This window comes from Eublepharis macularius, chromosome 13, assembly GCF_028583425.1.
Source record: "Eublepharis macularius isolate TG4126 chromosome 13, MPM_Emac_v1.0, whole genome shotgun sequence".
NCBI classification, from domain to species: domain Eukaryota; kingdom Metazoa; phylum Chordata; class Lepidosauria; order Squamata; family Eublepharidae; genus Eublepharis; species Eublepharis macularius.
In genome coordinates this window covers 63,091,272-63,110,287 of record NC_072802.1, presented here as the reverse complement: position 1 = coordinate 63,110,287, position 19,016 = coordinate 63,091,272, and the positions used below count along the sequence as shown (strand labels likewise).

General features: G+C 47.3%; 1 protein-coding gene across 1 annotated transcript in view; it reads left to right on the top strand.

The window, feature by feature from the left end:
* MMP17 (matrix metallopeptidase 17) overlaps positions 1 to 13,166 on the top strand; it is a 55,955-nt gene extending 42,789 nt beyond the window's left edge. Inside the window, exons 7-9 of the mRNA XM_054996758.1 lie at positions 6,026 to 6,178; positions 9,541 to 9,798; positions 12,618 to 13,166. Of these exons, the coding sequence (XP_054852733.1) occupies positions 6,026 to 6,178; positions 9,541 to 9,798; positions 12,618 to 12,943 (737 nt within the window). The 3' untranslated portion in view covers positions 12,944 to 13,166. The remainder of the gene's footprint in view (positions 1 to 6,025; positions 6,179 to 9,540; positions 9,799 to 12,617) is intronic.
* Positions 13,167 to 19,016: the final 5,850 nt, after the last annotated feature.

Sequence of the window (19,016 nt, the reverse complement as noted above, 5' to 3'; positions counted from 1 at the left end):
CGCAAAGGAGAGACAAGCTCCCCACCATTTGGGACTTCTAAAATTATGTTACCAAAATATGACTACCAGTAGTTAGACCTGCTGTTTATTGCTTCCGTTTAGGTATTGATCTTTTTTGTGGCCTTGTAATGATCTCTTAAGTTCCTCACCACACAATTTTTGGCTGTCAACCTATTCGGTTTTTTTCCTAGGGCAATGCTCTGTGCATGTCCCCTCATTTCAAATGTCACAAGCGTTCACCTTAATTATACGGCCCATCTGGCTTCACACTTCCCAAACATCTGCTGGCGGTACTTTTCCAGGAGAAAAACTACTTCTGTGAAGAACCCTTTAGCTCCCTCTTCATCTAGGCACTGTTTTGTCTCTGTATGGTCTCCTGTGGCTTTGTTTCCTTGTCTCAACATTTGGAATCTCTCCTATAGTTCTGCTAAGATTTTCTCCTTCGTCAAAATGTCTAAAACCAAATCTTTGCTTTGTTGGAATATATATTGCAAGGTCTGACATTCAGTCATTATGGGGTGAATGTGTGTTACCTAGCGTTTCTATTGTTTGTGTTGACCTGGAAGAAAACCCGGCACAGAGCCAATAGCTTTATCTGATTCAAAGCCCGGGAAACCGAGGTGTGTTTGTAAACTGTATTGGTCAATAGGTCAGGTAACTTCCTTCCCAGAAGCTCAAGAAGAAGAACAAGAAGAATCTCCATTATCCATGCTTTTAAAGTTTGTACTCCATAGTACAAACCAGTTTGGTGCAGTGGTTAAGAGCGGCAGGACTCTAATCTGGAGAACTGGGTTTGATTCCCCACTCTTCCACTTGTAGCCAGCTCGGTGACCTTGGGTCAGTCACAGCTCTCTCAGAGCTCTCTCAGCCCCACCCACCTAACAGGGTGTTTGTTGTGGGGATAATAACAACACACTTTGTAAACCGCTCTGAGTGGGTGTTAAGTTGTCCTGAAGGTGGTATATAATTTTTATTATTGTTGTTGTTGTTGTTGTTGTTGTCGTCGTCGTCGTCAAGATGTAGCTCGTAGAGTTTCTTATTTTGTAGCAATCCTGTGTACCTTTTTCCTTTAGAAGTAAATATTTTTAAAAGCAAACAGGCATCTGAACTCTCTATTGAGTCAAGATCCATTGCAAATCTGATTTTAAACTATTTCAGCCCATTTTTTCCAACCTGCATTTCTTTCTGTATTATTTTATTATTTTATTTCCAGGGTCTCGGATGGAGATTTTTCACTTCACCTACTAACCAACCCATTTTTTGGTTGGGGATTGAACCTGGTACCTTCTGCAGGCAAATCAGAGGCTTTAACCACTGATCCATGGCCCCACCCAATCCTGTGCAAAAGGCACAATGTTCTGGTGCGCCACTGGTAGGCACATGCCCCATCCTCAAGAAAGAAAACAACTGCAAAACACAACACGCCATCCTCGCTTCCTACTATTAAGTCAAATGAGCTTCAAAGTGCTTTGAACTTTAAGCATGCAATATCTTTGGAGAGGGAAGAAGCCCTGATGCAGCCCAGTGATAATTTCTTCCTGGAGCGTTCAGAACCTGCCCTTTCCTAGCACAAGCGTTGTTAGGGATGCAAAAGATCGCCATATTTAATTGCACACGTTTCCCGTAAACATGCAAAGGCCACCGAAATGGTCTCTCAGGTTTCTCTTTTTTCCCTTTTCCTTTTTAAACAACGTTTGTCGAAGACGTTGTCATCTCTGCCGCCCTGCCTGCCCTCCCATGCATTATTCATGCGTCGGTTGGTGTCATATAGAGCAAATATGCAAAGTGGGGCATAATTACCAGCGTATGATATCAATCCTTATAATTGTAGTTTTAAAAAGAAAAAAAGGGGGAGCCGAGCTGCCCTGCAGATGTTAAAGGGCTGACGGTTTCGCCTCCTACGTTATTAGGCTCGGATCCAATTTCCATAAAGTCCAGAAAGACAATATCGCCAGCTGTTAAAGATGCAGAAGAAAAGAGGCAGGCTGCCTCAAATACAAATCTTGGAGCCGAACTCTTCCCCCTCGCCCAGCTGAGATTTCTGCTGTGCATAAAGAACAGGCGTTTGGGCTTGAGAAGACGCCGGTGCTCCTGCTTCCCTCCGTGTAGCTGATCATGATCAGCTTGTCGTTGGCATGCAACAAGCCCCCAAATTTGGTAGCCGTGTGAATTTCTAGCCCCCGCTATGAACTTACGTGGAAACCAACCATTTGAGTGTGACGTGGCATTTGGCTCTTCCCCAACTTCATTCATCCCTTTGGAAGAATTTTGCCCTGCCTTCCAACCAGGGCTCCCAAGGCAGCATGTACGACAATATGGTCATAAAACAAAACCAGGCAATGAGCTGAATGAATCCTTCAGCTATATGGCAGCCGTATGAAACGTTGTGTGTGAGTGGCACAAGGGGAAGCACGTTGTAGTCGTCCAGTTCCCATAGAAAGCGGGGCATAAGAGCCATATCTGATGGCTAAAGAGGCCCAGGAGGGAGCATCTTGCCTCTGAAGAGGGCCCCTGGAGCAGGAATTCTGCCGACAATCACAAAAATCAGGCAGGTTGCTGTTGGAGTCGGCGGTCTCTCCGTATATCTAGCAGTCTTTGGCAGGAAGCTCACAACGCCACTCAAGTTGGCTTAGAGGACAAGCTGCAGCAGATCCTAAAGGTCACCGTCAAGAAAAGGGCCGTTTCCACACGGCTTACCTCAACCCGGAACGCTGCGCAACATGCCGAAAAAAACGTGGAAGATCGCGTTTTCTCGCACAAGTTTTGCATGACGTTGCGCAACATCGCGCAAAACTCGCGCAAGAAAACGCGATCTTCCACGTTTTTTTCGGCATGTTGCGCAGCGTTCCGGGTTGAGGTAAGCTGTGCGGAAACGGCCCAGGTGTGCCGCAGAGCTCCCCGGCCCCCTCCTTCTGTGGCTCAAGTGGATATGCCAAGCCAGAGAAGAATTCTTTTCCTCTCCAACCTACCTGCTCTCGCACAGGCAAGGAGTGCTGGCTGACTGGCCAAGAGAAGACGAGAAGGGTCTCCCATTCCCTTTCTTGTCCCCTCTCCAAACACTTCCCAGTGCCTCTGATATACAGTATTCATAACTCCCATACTGCACTCAGGGAAAAGTAGTTTCTGGAATATCAGGCGTTCAGCAGAATACAATTCTCAAGGTGCACCAGTTACCCCGGACACTAGACCTGTTCACAGGTTGCAGTGAGCTAAGGCCTGGCCTGGCAACCAGCGGGAGTCTAGCGGAGGGGTATCGGGGGGCTGGCAACAGCATGACATCACTTCGGGGGAAAACCTTGAAGTGACATCATGCCTCTAGGAATTGATGGCAATTCCTAGAACGGACTGTTGTCAGTCCTCTGTAGGAATCACCAAGAAATCTATGGTTTTACCGATCCCTAGAGAAGTGCGACATCACTTCCCGGTTTCCACTGGAAGTTACATCATGCCATTGGCCTGCCTGCCATTTTAAAATAATTTTTCTCCCACTGCCACTTGAGCAGAGGCAGAAAACGATCCTGTAAAATCCAGGTAGGGAAGAGCTGAACCAGGTTGGTTCTTAATAAGACTCTCCTAGATGTTTATTCCTAATTTATAACAACAACAACAACATTCAATTTATATACCTCCCTTTTTGTTTCTAGACTGCCCTATTTTAGATGATATTTTAGATTGACTTATATAACAATAACATTTGATTTATATACCACCCTTCAGGACAACTTAATGCCACACTCAGAGTGGTTGATAAAGTATGTGATTATTATCCCCACAACAACAATCACCCTTGACGTGGGTGGGGCTGAGAGATCTCTGAGAGAGCTTTGACTGACCCAAGGTCACCCAGCTGGCTTCAAGCGGGAAATCAAACCTGGTTCTCCAAATTAGAGTCCTGCCACTCTTAACCAAACTGGCCTGGGGGAAGGGCACTTTTTTTCTTTTTCTGTAAACATTTTTGGAGTAGTGTTATATGAGACTGTATAAACCTTTTCTTTAGAGAATACACAGATTATGCACACATGTGCACATTTTCTACAAAGTACTCTGGAGTTTAAAGAAAGGAAAATGGATGGGAAGAGAGTCCTAAGACGTGATTAACTTAAATCAACCAGGGCATGTTAATCAGGCGAATGCTGGTCATGTCATGGTTCAGCCATTAAACTCTTGCAAGTGCATTGACATAGCCTGGAAACGGCAGGCTAGTGTCTGATTTGATAAAGCTCACACTCCACCCTGCCTGAAGTTTGCCATATTAATGTATGAAGGGGAGAAATGCCTAGCTAAGCCAAAAAGGCAGTTTCCAAGTTGCACATGGAAAAGAAGGATAAATTGGACCATGAAAAGGATATCGTCTTTCCTAATTCCAGGTTGGGCAAGAGGTACTCACGCTCTCCTGTAAGATTCTGAGTTGAATCACAGCAGATCTCTAAGACCTCCAGAGTCATCTTTGCCCAGCACTGCTCAGGGCCAAATTACAAGGGATGCCTGACACAGGTGGGACCCTTGTCAGCTTCCCTCAAGTTTTGATGGGAAATGTAGGCAGCTTGGCGGAATGTTGGACAAGTGACAGTTGAAAAGTCCATTGGACAGCAGTTGGAGAGCCAGACTGCAAGACCAGGATGCCTACATTTCCCGTCAAAACTTGAGGGAAGCTGACAAGTGTCCAACCTGTGTCATTCGTCACTTGTAGCTTGGCCCTTAGGATGAGCCTAGATCGCTCTCGCCTTGATTTCTAGAAACTTCTCTCCTTTGCACTGGCTGGTTCACATTCCTGTGGCCAGAGCACAGATGCATGGCACATGCAAACGGAAAGTGATTTATTTTTCAGCCTTGATGTTCCTCGTCCATAAATGGTAGCGTTCTAAGCATGCCCGTGGCCATCATATCGCACTTGATATCCCCCATGCACAATAATGAAGACATGAATGAATACTTATTCAGGTCCAGACACGGTGAGAGGAGCCATGGCTCAGTGGTCATGGCTTATCTTCTTGGCATGCAGAAGGTCCCAGGTTCAATTCCTCCCATCTCCAGTTAACAGGACCAGGCAGTAGGCGATGAGAAAGACCTCTGTCTGAAACCCTGGACAGCTGCTGCCAGTCTGAGTAGACAATACTGACCTTGATGGACTGATGATCTAATTTAGTACAAGGCAGACGGATGTGCTCAGACAGACATCCCAATACAACCACAAGACAGAACCTTTATTGGCATAACCGTAACAGTGTCGAAAACAGGCAGAGCCTGTTATTTGTTAAACACTTCTCCTCTTGTATACACGGTAAAGGAAGTTTGCCACCATTTCGGTGACTCCAACCTTGGTTGAGGCTAAAAAACTCACTGTCTTACTCTCAACAGATTTGCCCTCCAGCGATTGCAGTAGGTAATCCAAATAAAATGAACGCAAATCATCATAGAATCTGCATGATAAAAGTACATGGGCTGTATCCTCAATTTCCAACATCCCACAGGGGCATAACCTTTCTCCAAATGGGATTTTTTTTGAATCTCCCAAATAGTACAGCAGAAGGGAGCACATTAGAACGGGCCAACATAAATGCCCTTCGAATACAGGGACATCCCAATACCATGATACAGCTGATAATTGTGTCTGGCTCCATTCTTAGGGAGAACCAGGGCTTTTTTTCAGCGGGAATGAGGTGGAACAGAGTTCCAGCACCTCTTAAAAATTGTCACAAGGCCGGTGGCCCCGTCCCCTGATCTCCAAGTAGAGGGGAGTTTAAACTCCCCTCTGTCTGGAGATCAGGGGGCGGGGCCACCAGCCATGTGACTATTTTCGCCGAGGGCAATTTAAACTTTAAAAAACTCCCCCCTTCTTCCAGCTGACCCAAAGTGATGTCATTGTGCAGTCTTGAGTTCCACCATCTCTTTTCCCAGGAAAAAAGCCCTGGGGAGAAGCATTGTTTTTTAACCAGCCCCAGCTGGTGGATCCCTGACAAGCACAGCCGCTCCTTTGAGCCTGAATGTCATCCACCCCTGTTCTAACTGATGCTTCTACACACAGGCAAATACTTCTGGAGACTGACCCGCAACAAGCACCTGGTCTCCCTCCAGCCAGCACAGATCCACCGTTTCTGGCGGGGCTTGCCTCTAAACCTGGACAGTGTGGACGCTGTTTATGAGAGAACCCATGACCATAAGATCGTGTTCTTCAAAGGTAAGAGAGAGCATCCCTCACAAGTGAAACCAGTCCTGTTGAGAGCTCCATTTTCTTGTTTTTTAAAGCAGGATTAAGCTGCATCTCTGAGTTTTAATGCTTGCATTGCTCCCAGGGAAGGGAGCAGTTTGCACTCCAATGCACCGCAACGAGAGGAGAAGAATACAGAAGCATAGGTGTCTTTTTCACTTCGATGTGTTGTGAGCACGTGTGCACACTCAGTTTAGCTCCTGCATTATTGCAGTGGCCAGGTTTACCCCCCGCAAGGGATGCTTCTGATATTCTCCCCATAGGAATTTCTCCCTAGACTTTGGAGTTTCAGATGACCTAGTTCCAAATTGCCTGGTTTTGGAGTTGTACCTCACCTGATCTGCATTTTATACGGGGCACGAACCGTGCTCACTTTCTGCACTGGCGAAAGCAAAAATATGGGCCTGGACTTGTGGCAAGTTGTCCCAGCAGTTTCTCAATTGGCACTTCCAGTTTTCATTTGGATGAGGTCTCCGCTCAGCGGCTAATAGGGCACGAACAGTCTGGCCGATTGTCTCTCCAGGGTTGATTCATTCGTATGTCAGGGTGGCCTTCTAGGATAAGGCCCATTGATCCAGAGAGATGTGAGGTTGAAGCATCTCTACGTCCATATTGTAACCTGGTCAGTGGCAGCTTCCAGTTCATGGCTGAGTCACGCTAGGCTGCCTGCACGGGGCCAATGCCTACTGCAGCTGCCCAGCATGGATTGACAGCATCCAGATGATGCGTTAAATCCTTTGCCCCATCTGACTCCAGCCCACCCATCTTTTTTGACAGCTGCTTACAGAGACGCGAGCTCTCTTCCCACCCCTTCTTTTGTCGCTATCCTGCAGTACTCTCCACCACCCCATGCATTTCACCACTGGAACACAACCCGCTGGTGTAAAAAAAAATTGATCGCTAGTCTCCACTCTACTTACCTTCACACCTCCTGCGTAATATATCTTGTGCAATAAGAATTTGCACATGCATTTTCTTCCCCTTGCTTTCCTCCTCAAGACAGATTTCTTGGTTTGTTAGACTTCTTTTAGGAGGACTTTTTCCTGGAGCATTTTGCTCTAGAGAACAGCGAGTATGTGTCCTCCCGAACATTGTTAGAAGGGCTCCGAATATTTCATTGGCTAAGCAATGCTGCCCTCTGCTGGCTAACCCAGAAAGGACACCCACTGTCGTCAGGCGGGTAACCGAGTTGGTCTGCAGTAGAACAGCAGGATCCAAGCCCAGTAACACCTTAACAACCAGCAAGATTTCCAGGGTATAAGCTTAATATAAGGGTATAAGAAGTCAGGGATCTCCATTCCTGCTTGCATCTGACAAAGGGAGCTTGACTCTCAAAAACTTACACCCTGGAAATCTTTTGGGTCTTTAAGGTGCGGCTGGATTTGAATCTTGCTGTTCCACTGTTACCAGTTGCATTCCTTGGTGGAAGGAAGCCCTAAGATATTTTTATGAGGAATCCCAACTGTGGAATTTACAGCATCGCTGTCATGCCCTTCTTACGAAGGTCCCAGAGTCGTTTACTGACACCCATCAGGAGCCAAAATCCGGCGCTTCGTGCCCGAACGGTCTGGCCCATTGTCTCTCCGGTAATGATTCATTTGAATGTCAGGGTGGCCAAACTTGCTTAATGTAAGAGCCACATAGAATAAATGTCAGATGTTTGAGAGCCACAAGACATGATGCATTGAAGTGACTTCAGAGGAAGAGGCGAGTTTGGGGGAGTGTCCTGAAAGTGACATCACAGGAAGGGGTGGGGTTTGGTGCAGTATGCTGGAAGTGACATTGTTGGAAGTGGTGGAGCTTGGGAAGAGCCATCACCTGACCTTTGACAAAAGTGATATCACATCCTTGCTTGGCTTTACCCCCAAAGTCCCCAGATATTTTCTGGCAACCCCAACCTTTTTAATGAAAATGTGAAAAACATGGAAAGAAAGAAGGAAAGGGAGGGAAGGGAGGGAAATAAACTAAACTAAAATAAAATGTATGGCCATGGCAATACTCAGAGTCCTTCGGGAGCCGCACAATATGTCTAGAAGAGCCACATGTGGCTCCCGAGCAGCTGTTTAGCCACCCCTGGGTTAGGGTTAGGGTTAGAATCTAGGATAAGGCCCATCGATCCCTTGTGTCTCCTGCCAGACGACTCTAGCAAGCTCCCGAGCTGAATGCCAAGCCTTCCCCTGCATCTTCTCTCCAGCATTGTTCAGTACCCGGTATTATTCTTTTAAGAGACATCTATCTTCCTTTTCATGCCCAGCCACCCTGCACTGGCCACCACAGGAGCAATAGGGCGGTGTCAGGCCCAAGAGCTTGATTGTTAAACCAGCAAGGGAACTGACTTCAAGGGAGCTCCCACAGAGCCATATCGTCGGCTGTCCTGACAGCCTGGCTCCTGTTACCTTGCAGCGGTGGAAAGCCAAATCTCGCTATATTCAGGTTAGCACAAGAAAAGAGAGAACTGCGAGATCAGATCTAAAGAAGAGAGATTCCAGTAGAGCAAAGCAATTGCAAGAAGTACGATTATAAATAATAACAACATTTGATTTATATACCGCCCAACAGGACAATGTAACACCCACTCAGAGCAGTTAACAAAACATGTCATTATTATCTTCTCAACAACAATTACCCTGTGAGGAGGGTGCGACTGAGAGAGCTCTGGAAGAGCTGTGACTGACCCAAGGTCACCCAGCTGGCTTCAAGCAGAGGAGTGGGAAATCAAACCTGCTTCTCCAGATTAGAGTCCTGCCGCTCTTAACCACTACACCAAACTGGCTCTTGTGGAATGGTGGGATTAGTAGCTTCTTTTGTTGTTTGTTCGTTTATTCCTTGCTTAGCCCACCCACTCTCCATGGAGCTCAGGGCAGCATGCAGGGCTCTCCCTTCCTTCACTGTACGCTCCTTACAACCTTATGAGGTAGGCAGAGATATAATAGAACGACTGGCTTAAGGTCACTTCCTGGCTCCCAACCCTTAGGCTGAGCCTGCAGTCACTGGAACACAGTGCGTTTCTTTGAGCCAACGAGAGGAGGATTCGGTGATGTTACTTTTGTCAGAAAGTGTCAAGATATCTGGTTTGGGTGCAAGTAAAGCAGCCTTTAGCAGAACATTTCTGTCTGTCTGATTTATGCTTGAGTTTGAAACATGCACACGAAAACAGCTTTCCCAGCACTTCGTGATTTCTTCTCATCCCCCTCCTGGAGTGTGGCAGATTCCAGTTGGAGGGTTGCCGCAGCCCCCAGCGGTGCGGCGTAACCTCGCCTGCGTGAGAAGCCGGCTCTCCGCTGTGCAGCAGAAATGACGTTGCTACCTACCTGCCTATTTCTTCTCCCCAGGAGACAGATACTGGGTGTTCAAAGACAATAATGTGGAGGAAGGCTACCCTCGGCCCGTCTCGGATTTTGGCTTGCCGCTGGGAGGCATCGACGCCGTGTTTTCCTGGGCCCACAATGACAAGGCTTATTTCTTTAAGGACAATCTCTACTGGAGCTACAATGACCGCGAGCGGCGGATGGACCCCGGCTATCCTTCGGAGGACATCTTGTGGAAGGGGATTCCCAGCAACTTGGATGATGCCACACGGTGGTCGGACGGTGAGTGGGTAGGGTTAGAGGGTCGGTGTGGTATAGCGGTTAGAGCAGGGGGGGAGAACTAGGAGAGAATCAACAAGGGGTCAAGTCTCTGCTCTGCTAGGAAAACTCACTGAGTAACAGTGGATTGGGACCAGGGGTTCCATTCTGCTCACAGTGGTGCTTTGCTCTGGCAGGAGGAGCCTCTAGGGACAGGGGGTGCTGAGAAAAAGTGACACCATCAGTAGAAGATCCACCCCTTTGGGCTAGTCCCTCCCTCTCAGCCTAACCTACCCCACAGGGTTGTTGTGAAGTTTAAAAAGGGAAGGGAGAAGCAAGTATCCAGCTCCTTAGAGGAAGGAAAAGATAACATGTACGCGATAGAGAGATGACAGCACTAAAAGGAAGATGCTAATTGTTTGGGCCACAGAACCAAACTTCCCTGGATGTCCAACCCTGAAACCCTCATTGGTCCCATTTGTTCTGATCCTGATCCGCAGTTCTGCAGGGCTTGGCTTGGCCCCGGAGCTAGTGGATAGGTTCAGCAGAACTAGTGGGTAAAGCTTTTCCAAGGTTAGACCACTTCAGGTTAGGGAGGGGTATTGCATGCTTGAGTGCTCTCACACTCACACCACACATGGGAAAGTCAGTGTCAGGGGAAAGGCCAGGTGTGTTCGTTCCTTGCTGTATTTAAAGGACTCGGACCCAGATTTCGGCACAGTGTTCCAAACAGCTTACTGCAAGAAGGGAATTGCAAATGAAATAACATACATTAACTGAAATAAAACCAATATGACCCGACCCTTTAATGTAAGAAGCTGAAGGGAAGACTGCAAGCAGCAAATGGGAAAACAAATGGGAAAAGTTAGGCAGGGAGGGGGAATAGCTGGTAAGCCAAAAAAAGGGGTCAGTACTAAAAAGATCTTAAATTGCAAGAAAAGCATGGGAGAACAGGACAGTTTTTGCCTAGTGCCTATAAAAATTAGTAAGCAATGATGCTTCCAGGCAAAACATGCGTAATCTGTGTGTCCCGTGTCACTGAACAGGCTCTCTCTCAGATAGCCACCACCTCACATCTCCAACATGTGGATGATTTGACGATCGGTGTTTAAGCCCCTGACTTGCTGTCTTTCCACATGCAGGGAGTTTTCATGCTGGCAGGTCTTCATACATGTAACACAAGCGGAGGCTTGATTTTGCTGAATGAATAGACGGAAAATGTACCCAACAACCCAAAGATGGAGGGGAGGCTTGTGTCTTGGGATTTGTCTAGTCCTTCCTTGCTCAAAGAAAAGGAGTATAATAATAATATGTTTATTGCTTTTCCGGCCGAAGCCATAAGCCATACAAACACCAACAAAATATGAACTGTACACTTGAACATACCCAATTCACACAGACATAACTCGTCATTATCACTTTAAACTATCTAAACTCATGAAGATTTTGTTTCTTTATCACCGTGGCTAAAAAGGAAGCCACTATAGCAGAGGTTTGATTGTCAGGAAAGTTATCAGACAATAACACTGAGATTGCCCAAGGAAGGAAGGGAAGCTTTTCTTTTAACATAATAGGAATAATAAATCTCTCTCTTTCCTTACTCCACTTTGGGCAAAAAACTATTATATGAGGAGTATATGAGGAGTATAAAAGAGTGGCGGAGAGACAGGAAGTCCCCAGCTGCAAGGTCGCGGCCTTTGAAATGCTTCCAGTGTCACACGGATGATAGTCAAATAACATGGGGCAGTGGAGCTCTACTCCTGTCATGTTTTATGACTATCGAAAGTCACCACGGGGTGTGGGAATTTAGATCATGGCAACAGCGTTGGGGAAAGGGGGGATAACGTCACCCCTGTGCTATTTATCAGATTAAAAATAAGTCCCTTGCAGCTGTTTTTAACACCAACAAGGGGAAAAAGACAGTCACAATATGGAAGCCTGTCTTTTTTCCTTACCAGGGCCAAAAACGATCTGGGGGGGTACATTTTGATGGAAGAAATTACACAAGCAGGAAGACCCTCACCATGGCCCTGATCCATATTTCCCCACCTTCATCACACACACAGCTATTTGTTAGAACAGCAATACACACCACGTGTCCCAGCACAGAAAGCCCAACGTCCCACATTGGCTGGTCTGTTTCTCTCACTCCCGCTGGCCATCCTACGCTGCAACTGATGTCAAAAGGCTGATAATATAGCCCCGTCTTTTCCAAGACATATGAAAATGAATAGCTTTTCGTGGGTGAAAATAAGGCTGCGCTGTTTGGTCGCATCATCTGTTGGATGAATGGATTTAAAAGCATGTTGAATGACTGACAGCAGGCTATCGATTTAATTGTTCGGCGGGTTGAAAACAAACTAATGGTTTTTAGTGTAAATTCTTCTTTTTAAAAAAGACTACAGGAGGGCGCAGCGGGATTTGAGTTCAGTGGCATCCTAGAGACCAACAAGATTGTCAGGGTATGAGCTTTCAGGAGTCAAAGCCCCCTTCTTCAGATACCTTTCTCAGATGCTGCAGGAGAGAAAAGCCGTCTCAGAAGAGGCATTCCTGGCAGATTGAGACAGGAGAGGCATTCCCTCCGGTATGAAAGAGAAGGGGAATGCCTCTTCTAAGATGGAGTCTTCCACAACACATGCTCATGATCTCGAAGCATCCTTTTAAAAAATCTTTAGTCCCTCTGTGTTTTCTTCCTATGCAAGTATAACTGTAGTGATTAAAACGGGTTTTAATTAGGTGACAGCCCTCCTTGCAGATACCATAAAAACGCTAAGCATTATTACAGAAAGCAACACTCATCTTTGTAGCGTGCCGTATCTAAGTGCTGTGCTTTCTCCACACAGGGTCGACTTACTTCTTCAAGGGCAAGGAATATTGGAAAATATTGGACAGCAGTTTAGAAGCCGAGCCTGGTTACCCACAGTCCATTGCGAGAGACTGGCTGGTGTGCGGCGACATGCAGTCAGATGCACCCGAGCCAGCCGAGAGCACCAGGACCGGGGTGCGCTCCAAGCAAGGACAACATGACGAGAGCCGTTCCGAGAGCGAAGTGTGCTCGTGTACCTCGTCCTCCTCTGACCCGCTCTGGTCGTGCTCAGCTGTCAGACTCTCCATACACCTCGTCTTTGTTAGCCTTTGGACAGCAGCTTTGGCCAGTGGGCCGCTATGACAGCTAGCCAAACAAGGATGCAGCGATGCTGCAGCGATTCAGGGATGCAAAGGGGGGAAGGGGGTAAAAAAAATCACAGGATGCCACACTGTTTAATGAGCAACACACAACATTCCTAGGAACGTGTTGGGAACGGTTTCAGATTCTCCATGAGAAGTGAACTTTGCTTATTTTATTTCTTTCTGAATTTCTTTTTTTTAATTTAAAGAGCTTTAACAGCAGACTTTGGGGTTCTCACTTTCTTGTCTCCCCACTCCCTTGCCCCAAACCGTGGAAAAAAATAAAGATTCTGACTCATGTTGGAGTCAGAAGTATTGCCTACTTGCCTAGCCGTATCGTGCTCTGGGTCTTGGAAATACACTCTCCTACTGCTGAAAAATAGAAAAGAGTTCAGTAGCACCTTTAAGACTAACCAACTTTACTGTAGCATAAGCTTTCCGAGAGCCACAGTTCTCTTCGTCAGATGCATCTGACGAAGAGAACTGTAGTCTTCAAAAGCTTATGTTACAGTAAAGTCGGTTAGTCTCAGGGCTCATTTTGAGGGGGAATGTGCAGGAACGCAGTTCTGGCAGTTCCCCAAAGAGGTCACATGTCAGGTGGCCCCACTCACCTGACTCTCGGCCATTTTGGACCCGTTTCAGCCTGGATTGGGGCCGAAACGGCCCAGATCGGGCCTCTGATTGGTGGTGGATCACTCTTCCACTCAGCAGTGGCCCGATCCTGACCATTTTCAGCCCCTTTTTGTCATTTTGGGCCCAATTTCGGCCCCAAATGGCCAGGATTAGGTCTAAAACAGACAGGATAGGTGCTGTCAAGGGGCATGGCATATGCTAATGAGTTGTGCTGTTGAGTTCCCCCAGCTTTTTTTCTATGAAATGACCCCTGATTAGTCTTAAAGGTGCTACTGGACTCTTCTATTTTGCTACTACAGACTAACATGGCTAACTCCTCTGGATCTACTACTGAGAAAGTGTAGGGGAGAATTTGCTTGCATGAGAATTGCACAATCGTTTTATTGTAAACGAGACAATTAGGAATCCAAGCACAAAGAAAAAGGGCATCCAGCTCTGGATGTTTTCAAAAGAGGTAAGTAGTGTGCTGAAAGAGGGCCATGTCACACTGGATGGATCGTGAAGTGCATGGGAGGGGTTATCTTCGGACCTCTGACTTTGGCTGCAAAGAGGTTTCTGTCACAGTCCAAGGTGCAGAGTTTGAGTGTGGGGCAGAGCACATGGCTACCCAGTACAGATAATTCTAGGAAATGGGCCAAAGAACTGGAGGGTTGCCCAGTCTGGGAGCTGATCTGATGAGACTTGTTATACTGCAGTCAGACACTGCTGGGTCAGAGCTTGGACCTCTCTGGATCAGTAGAGGTCAGGACCCTTGCGCAGCTGCCAAGACCCCAGCATCCCAGCATGGTCCACTGCTGCCGTTGTGGAGGAATAGCAGCGACTTGATGCTAGCAGAAGTCCTAAACCAGTATGAAAGATACAGTTGCTTTTCCAATGCTGTTAAATGAGCATTTCGCCAGCTGACCCTTGATGCTGACCAGGGGTCATTTCGTAGAAAAAGAGCTGGAGGAACTCATTAGCATAACTCATTAGTATATGCCACACCCCTTGACATCACCAGAAGTGTGTCATTAACATAACTGATTTGCATATGCCACATCCCCTGACATCACCTATCCTGGCTGTTTTGAACCCAAACCTGGCCATTCAGGGCCGAAACTGGGCCCAAAATGGCAAAAAGGGGCTGAAAATGGCTGAAAAGGGGCCCAAAATGGTCAGGATCGGGCCGCTGCTGAGTGGGAGAGTGATCCACCACCCGTCAGAGGCCCGATCCTGGCCATTTCAGCCCCAATCCAGGGCCGTTTCCAGATGGCTTACCTGAAGCCGCTCCATGCCGCTATGTTGTGGTTCGTGCCGGGGAAAACGCGAAATATTGCGACGTCGCGCAAAACTCGCACGAGAAAACGCGATATTTCACGTTTTCCCCAGCACGAACCACAACATTGCGCCATGGAGCGGCTTCAGGTAAGCCATCTGGAAACGGCCCAGGCCAAAACGGCCTCAAAATGGCCGAGAGTCACGTGGGTGGGGCCACCTGACATGTGACCTCTTTAGGGAACTGCCGGAACTGCGTTCCTGCACATTCCCCCTCAAAATGAGCCCTGATGCTGACCATTCCGTGGAGGTCAAGGGCAGCCCTGTTGGCTGTGTTGGTTGGTTGAAGGGGGACGCTTCAGTAGCGTCTTGCGTGCACAAGAACTGGGACCAGTTTCAACATCTTTCAGTTAGGAGTCGACAGGCTGTGCGGCACCATTTCTATGGCTTCCTGCAGCCCCAAAGGGAGGTCCGCAGGTGAGATGCTGGCCTTTGAGGTGGAAAGATGGGACCGATCACATAGGAAGAAACAAATTATATGTGGAATATCTAGGATCCCAGTTTGGGGAGGGGGGTAAAGTCAGGCTGCTATGCTGGGGGAGAGATTAACCCTTTCTGCCCTTTTCCAGAATACTTCCCCCCCCCCAAAAAAAACTGCTATTGGGGGCAAAGTAGACAAGATGTTGAAAGATCCGTGGTTGAATCTCTAACAATTTTTTGTAAATTTTAATAACAACTGCACTTATATACTGCTCTTTTAGACAGATTAGTACCCCGCTTCAAGTGGTGACCGAAGTCAGTGTTGTTATTATCCCCACAATACAACTGGGGAGCTGAGGCTGAGAGGAGCGGCTTATCCAAGGTCACCTACTTGAGCTCATGGCAGTTGTGGAAGTCGAACCAACAGAGTGCTGATTCACAGCCCAACCACCCACTATGCTATAATAACTGTGCTTATATACCACCCTTCTGGACAGATTAGTCCCCCGCTCAAAGCACTGAACAAAGTCACCATTGTTATTACCCCTGCAATGCAGCTGGGGAGCTGGGGCCGAGAGGAGTGGCTTCCCCAAGGTCACCTGCTGAGCGCATGACAATCATGAGAGTCAAACCAGCAGAGTGCCGATTCACAGCCCAGCCACTTAACCACTATGCTACAGCCGCTCTCTACCTACCTCTCTAAAGATCTCTGGCTGATTCCGCACCCGTTGGATAACGCACTTTCAATGCACTTTAGCTATCGTTTGGAAGTGGATTTTTTGTTTCACACTCAAAAAATTCAGTTCCAAATGATCTCTAAAGAGGATGGGAAGTGCATTATCCAACGTGTGCGGAATCAGCTTATGAGAGGCCTTGGATCAAATTGGAACCATGGCAAGGGAGAGGGAGGACCTTAATGCTCCTCCCACATAATTTTTCTTAGCTTAAATGCCTTTCTAGGTTTCCTGGACGCTTTTCCTAGTGGGGTAAATATCAGCTCCAGGGGTTGCTGAAATGTAGCAAAGTTCCTTCCCACACTAGAGTCCTGAATGGAGGAGGGGGCGGGAGTTGAGATCTGTTGGAAAAATGGCATCGAAGGGGATTAAAGCCTCTTTCTCCAGCTCCGCAGGCAGGTCCAATTCAAATCTCATTCCTGCGTTTTAAAGAAAACGTCGCTCATGGAATAATGTCATTTGTGATAGAATTTGCGAAAACAATTCCATTTGTTGCCAGAGGGAGGCAGCAAAGACAACTGCATGCTGCTCAAAGAGCTCTTTTGCTGACAGATGGTCGAATGTGCAGTGGGGGTTTGCAGAGAGAAATGGAGCAAAGCTGCTGGGGGAGTCTGACTTCTGAGTCTGTTAGATCCGCGAAGTACAAGGCACAATCCAGCCGCTGAGCTTAACAGGAGAACCAAGCTCATCCTTCAATTCCTCCGGGGTCTGAAGAATCTCATATCATGCTTGACTCCAGCGATCTATCAGTTTTTATCCTGCCTTTCCTCTTGAGAAGCGTGACTCCCCCCTTTCACACACACACCCCACCACAACCCTTTAAAGAAACAACAGGCTGAGACAGATTTACTGGGCCAAATTTACCCAGTGTGTTCGTTGGCCGAGTAGGGATTTGAACCCAAGTCTTCCTGGTCCTATTCCAGCATTTGAAGCACTTCTCCACACTGGCAGTCCACCTGGCCGCTGAGAGCAAGAGGGCAGCCCTGTTAGGACTGAGCTCTTTTGGTTTTTCACGGCAGGTATGAGAAGATCCCCTTCCCCCGCCCCACATTTCTTCCTCTACCAATTCTTTGCCAGCTATTTCTACTCTTCTGTCCATTTCGGTCTATCACATTTTTATCCCACCTCTCAGGAGCTCAGGTACAGGAAAATCAGGGCCGTTTCCACACGGCTTACCTTCCCTCGGAACGACCCAGAACATCGCGCAAAAAACGCGGAAGAGCGCGTTTTCTTGCGCAAGATTTGCACGACGTTGTACAACATCGCTCAAATCTCACACAAGAAAACGCAATCTTCCACGTTTTTTGTGCGATGTTCCGGGTCGTTCCGAAGGAAGGTAAGCCGTGTGGAAACGGCCCGGGACTGGTCTTCACCTTTGGTAAGACGGAAGAAAGCGAGGAACCAGGAAGCATACTGGTGAGCATCATAGCACTCATGGGTGCCACGTGAGAAATCTCAGTGCTACAACCCAGCACTGAGTGCTACAAAACAGTGATAGCTTGGACGCTATGTGTCACCAGCAGAAGGCACTTGGGAAGACGGATCATGCTTTTCCTTCTGCAGCAGCAGTGGGGCAATGGGGCTCATAGGATATGTGTGAACTAAAACCCACACAAAATCCACAGCTGCAATGAGGAAGAGGGGGTGACTAAAAATCTGCCCTCCCAATGTGTGTCAACAGAAGCCCTGTTCACAAGTTACAGGGAACACAAGTACATCTTGTGCGTACAGATGCGCAGCGCATCTGTTTGTAAGAGCCAATGGACATTCACTTCACAGATGAAACCAGGAGCCGAAACCAGGAGCCAGTTTGTGGTTTAAATCACATCTTCGGCTGTATGTGTGATGAATACAACATGAGAATTGCCCACTGCGCATATAAAGAATCTTCAAGCGTACATTGTTCACAGATTGTACATGTGTTCACTGTAACTTGTAAATTGGTCTACAGTCTCTACTGCCGGTGGAATGGAGAATCAGGACACAAACCAAACATATATAAATCCTAGGAAGTCAGTTTCCGCTTCCAAAAGAAGGGGGAAGAAATCTCCACTCCAACATGGTTAGCAATCAGTGGTTCTCTAACAGCTTATCTTAACAATTCATTTGAGTATGGTGAAGTATGAAAAATGAATTTTGGTGGGTTGGTTGGTTAGTTGCCTGCTCTATCCCATGGGCTCCCAGCTGCTTGTGACAGCGTTCCCAAAATGTGTTTCCATTCCCAAAGGGATCACCACCTAAATAATTAAATATCATTTTCTAAGAATGGCGTATCATATATATTTCTGGGGACCAAATCTCAGTCCCAGCTACGTCAGTGACGGTGTCTCTGGAGCTCTGCCCAGAAGGTAGATAGATCTTTACTCCCAGGTTTAGGAACGGCCCTGCTTCCCTGAATGCATAGATGCTTCTTTCCCCCCCCCCAACATTTTTTTAAGGTAGACAGCGCTGCACGAAGTAGTGTAGACAGCAGGCTTAGAATTCTAACAACCTTCTTGCAGTGCCTGCCTATTCTCCAGTTGAGCACCTCATATTCTCGCCATTTTAAACAAACAGCATTCTGAGTATATTTGTATCTGTACGTTTGGTAGGATTCTTGATCGCAGAGGCAGCCAGCTGGTAGCTGCTTTTGGCACATGCTCAGAATTTAATTGACTGCTGAGGTCGACGGGAATGGCAATGCTCTTGGGTTTCCAACTTAGTTTGGGACATCTCAAAAGCTAAGGCTCCCATCAACCCTAGCAGGAAATAATGCTTGGGAAAATTGAGAAGACAGGCCTGGCTCCCAGGGCAGGTTTCTTCCTCCTCTTTCAGAAAGGTAAGCATTATGGCTAGGAGGGGGATATGTCAGGAGGAAGGGTTGCATGGGTAAGCAGGGCTTTTTTTCTGGGAAAAGAGGTGGTGGAACTCAAGACTGCACAATGACATCACTTTGGGTCAGCTGGAACAAGGGGGGAGTTTTTTAAAGTTTAA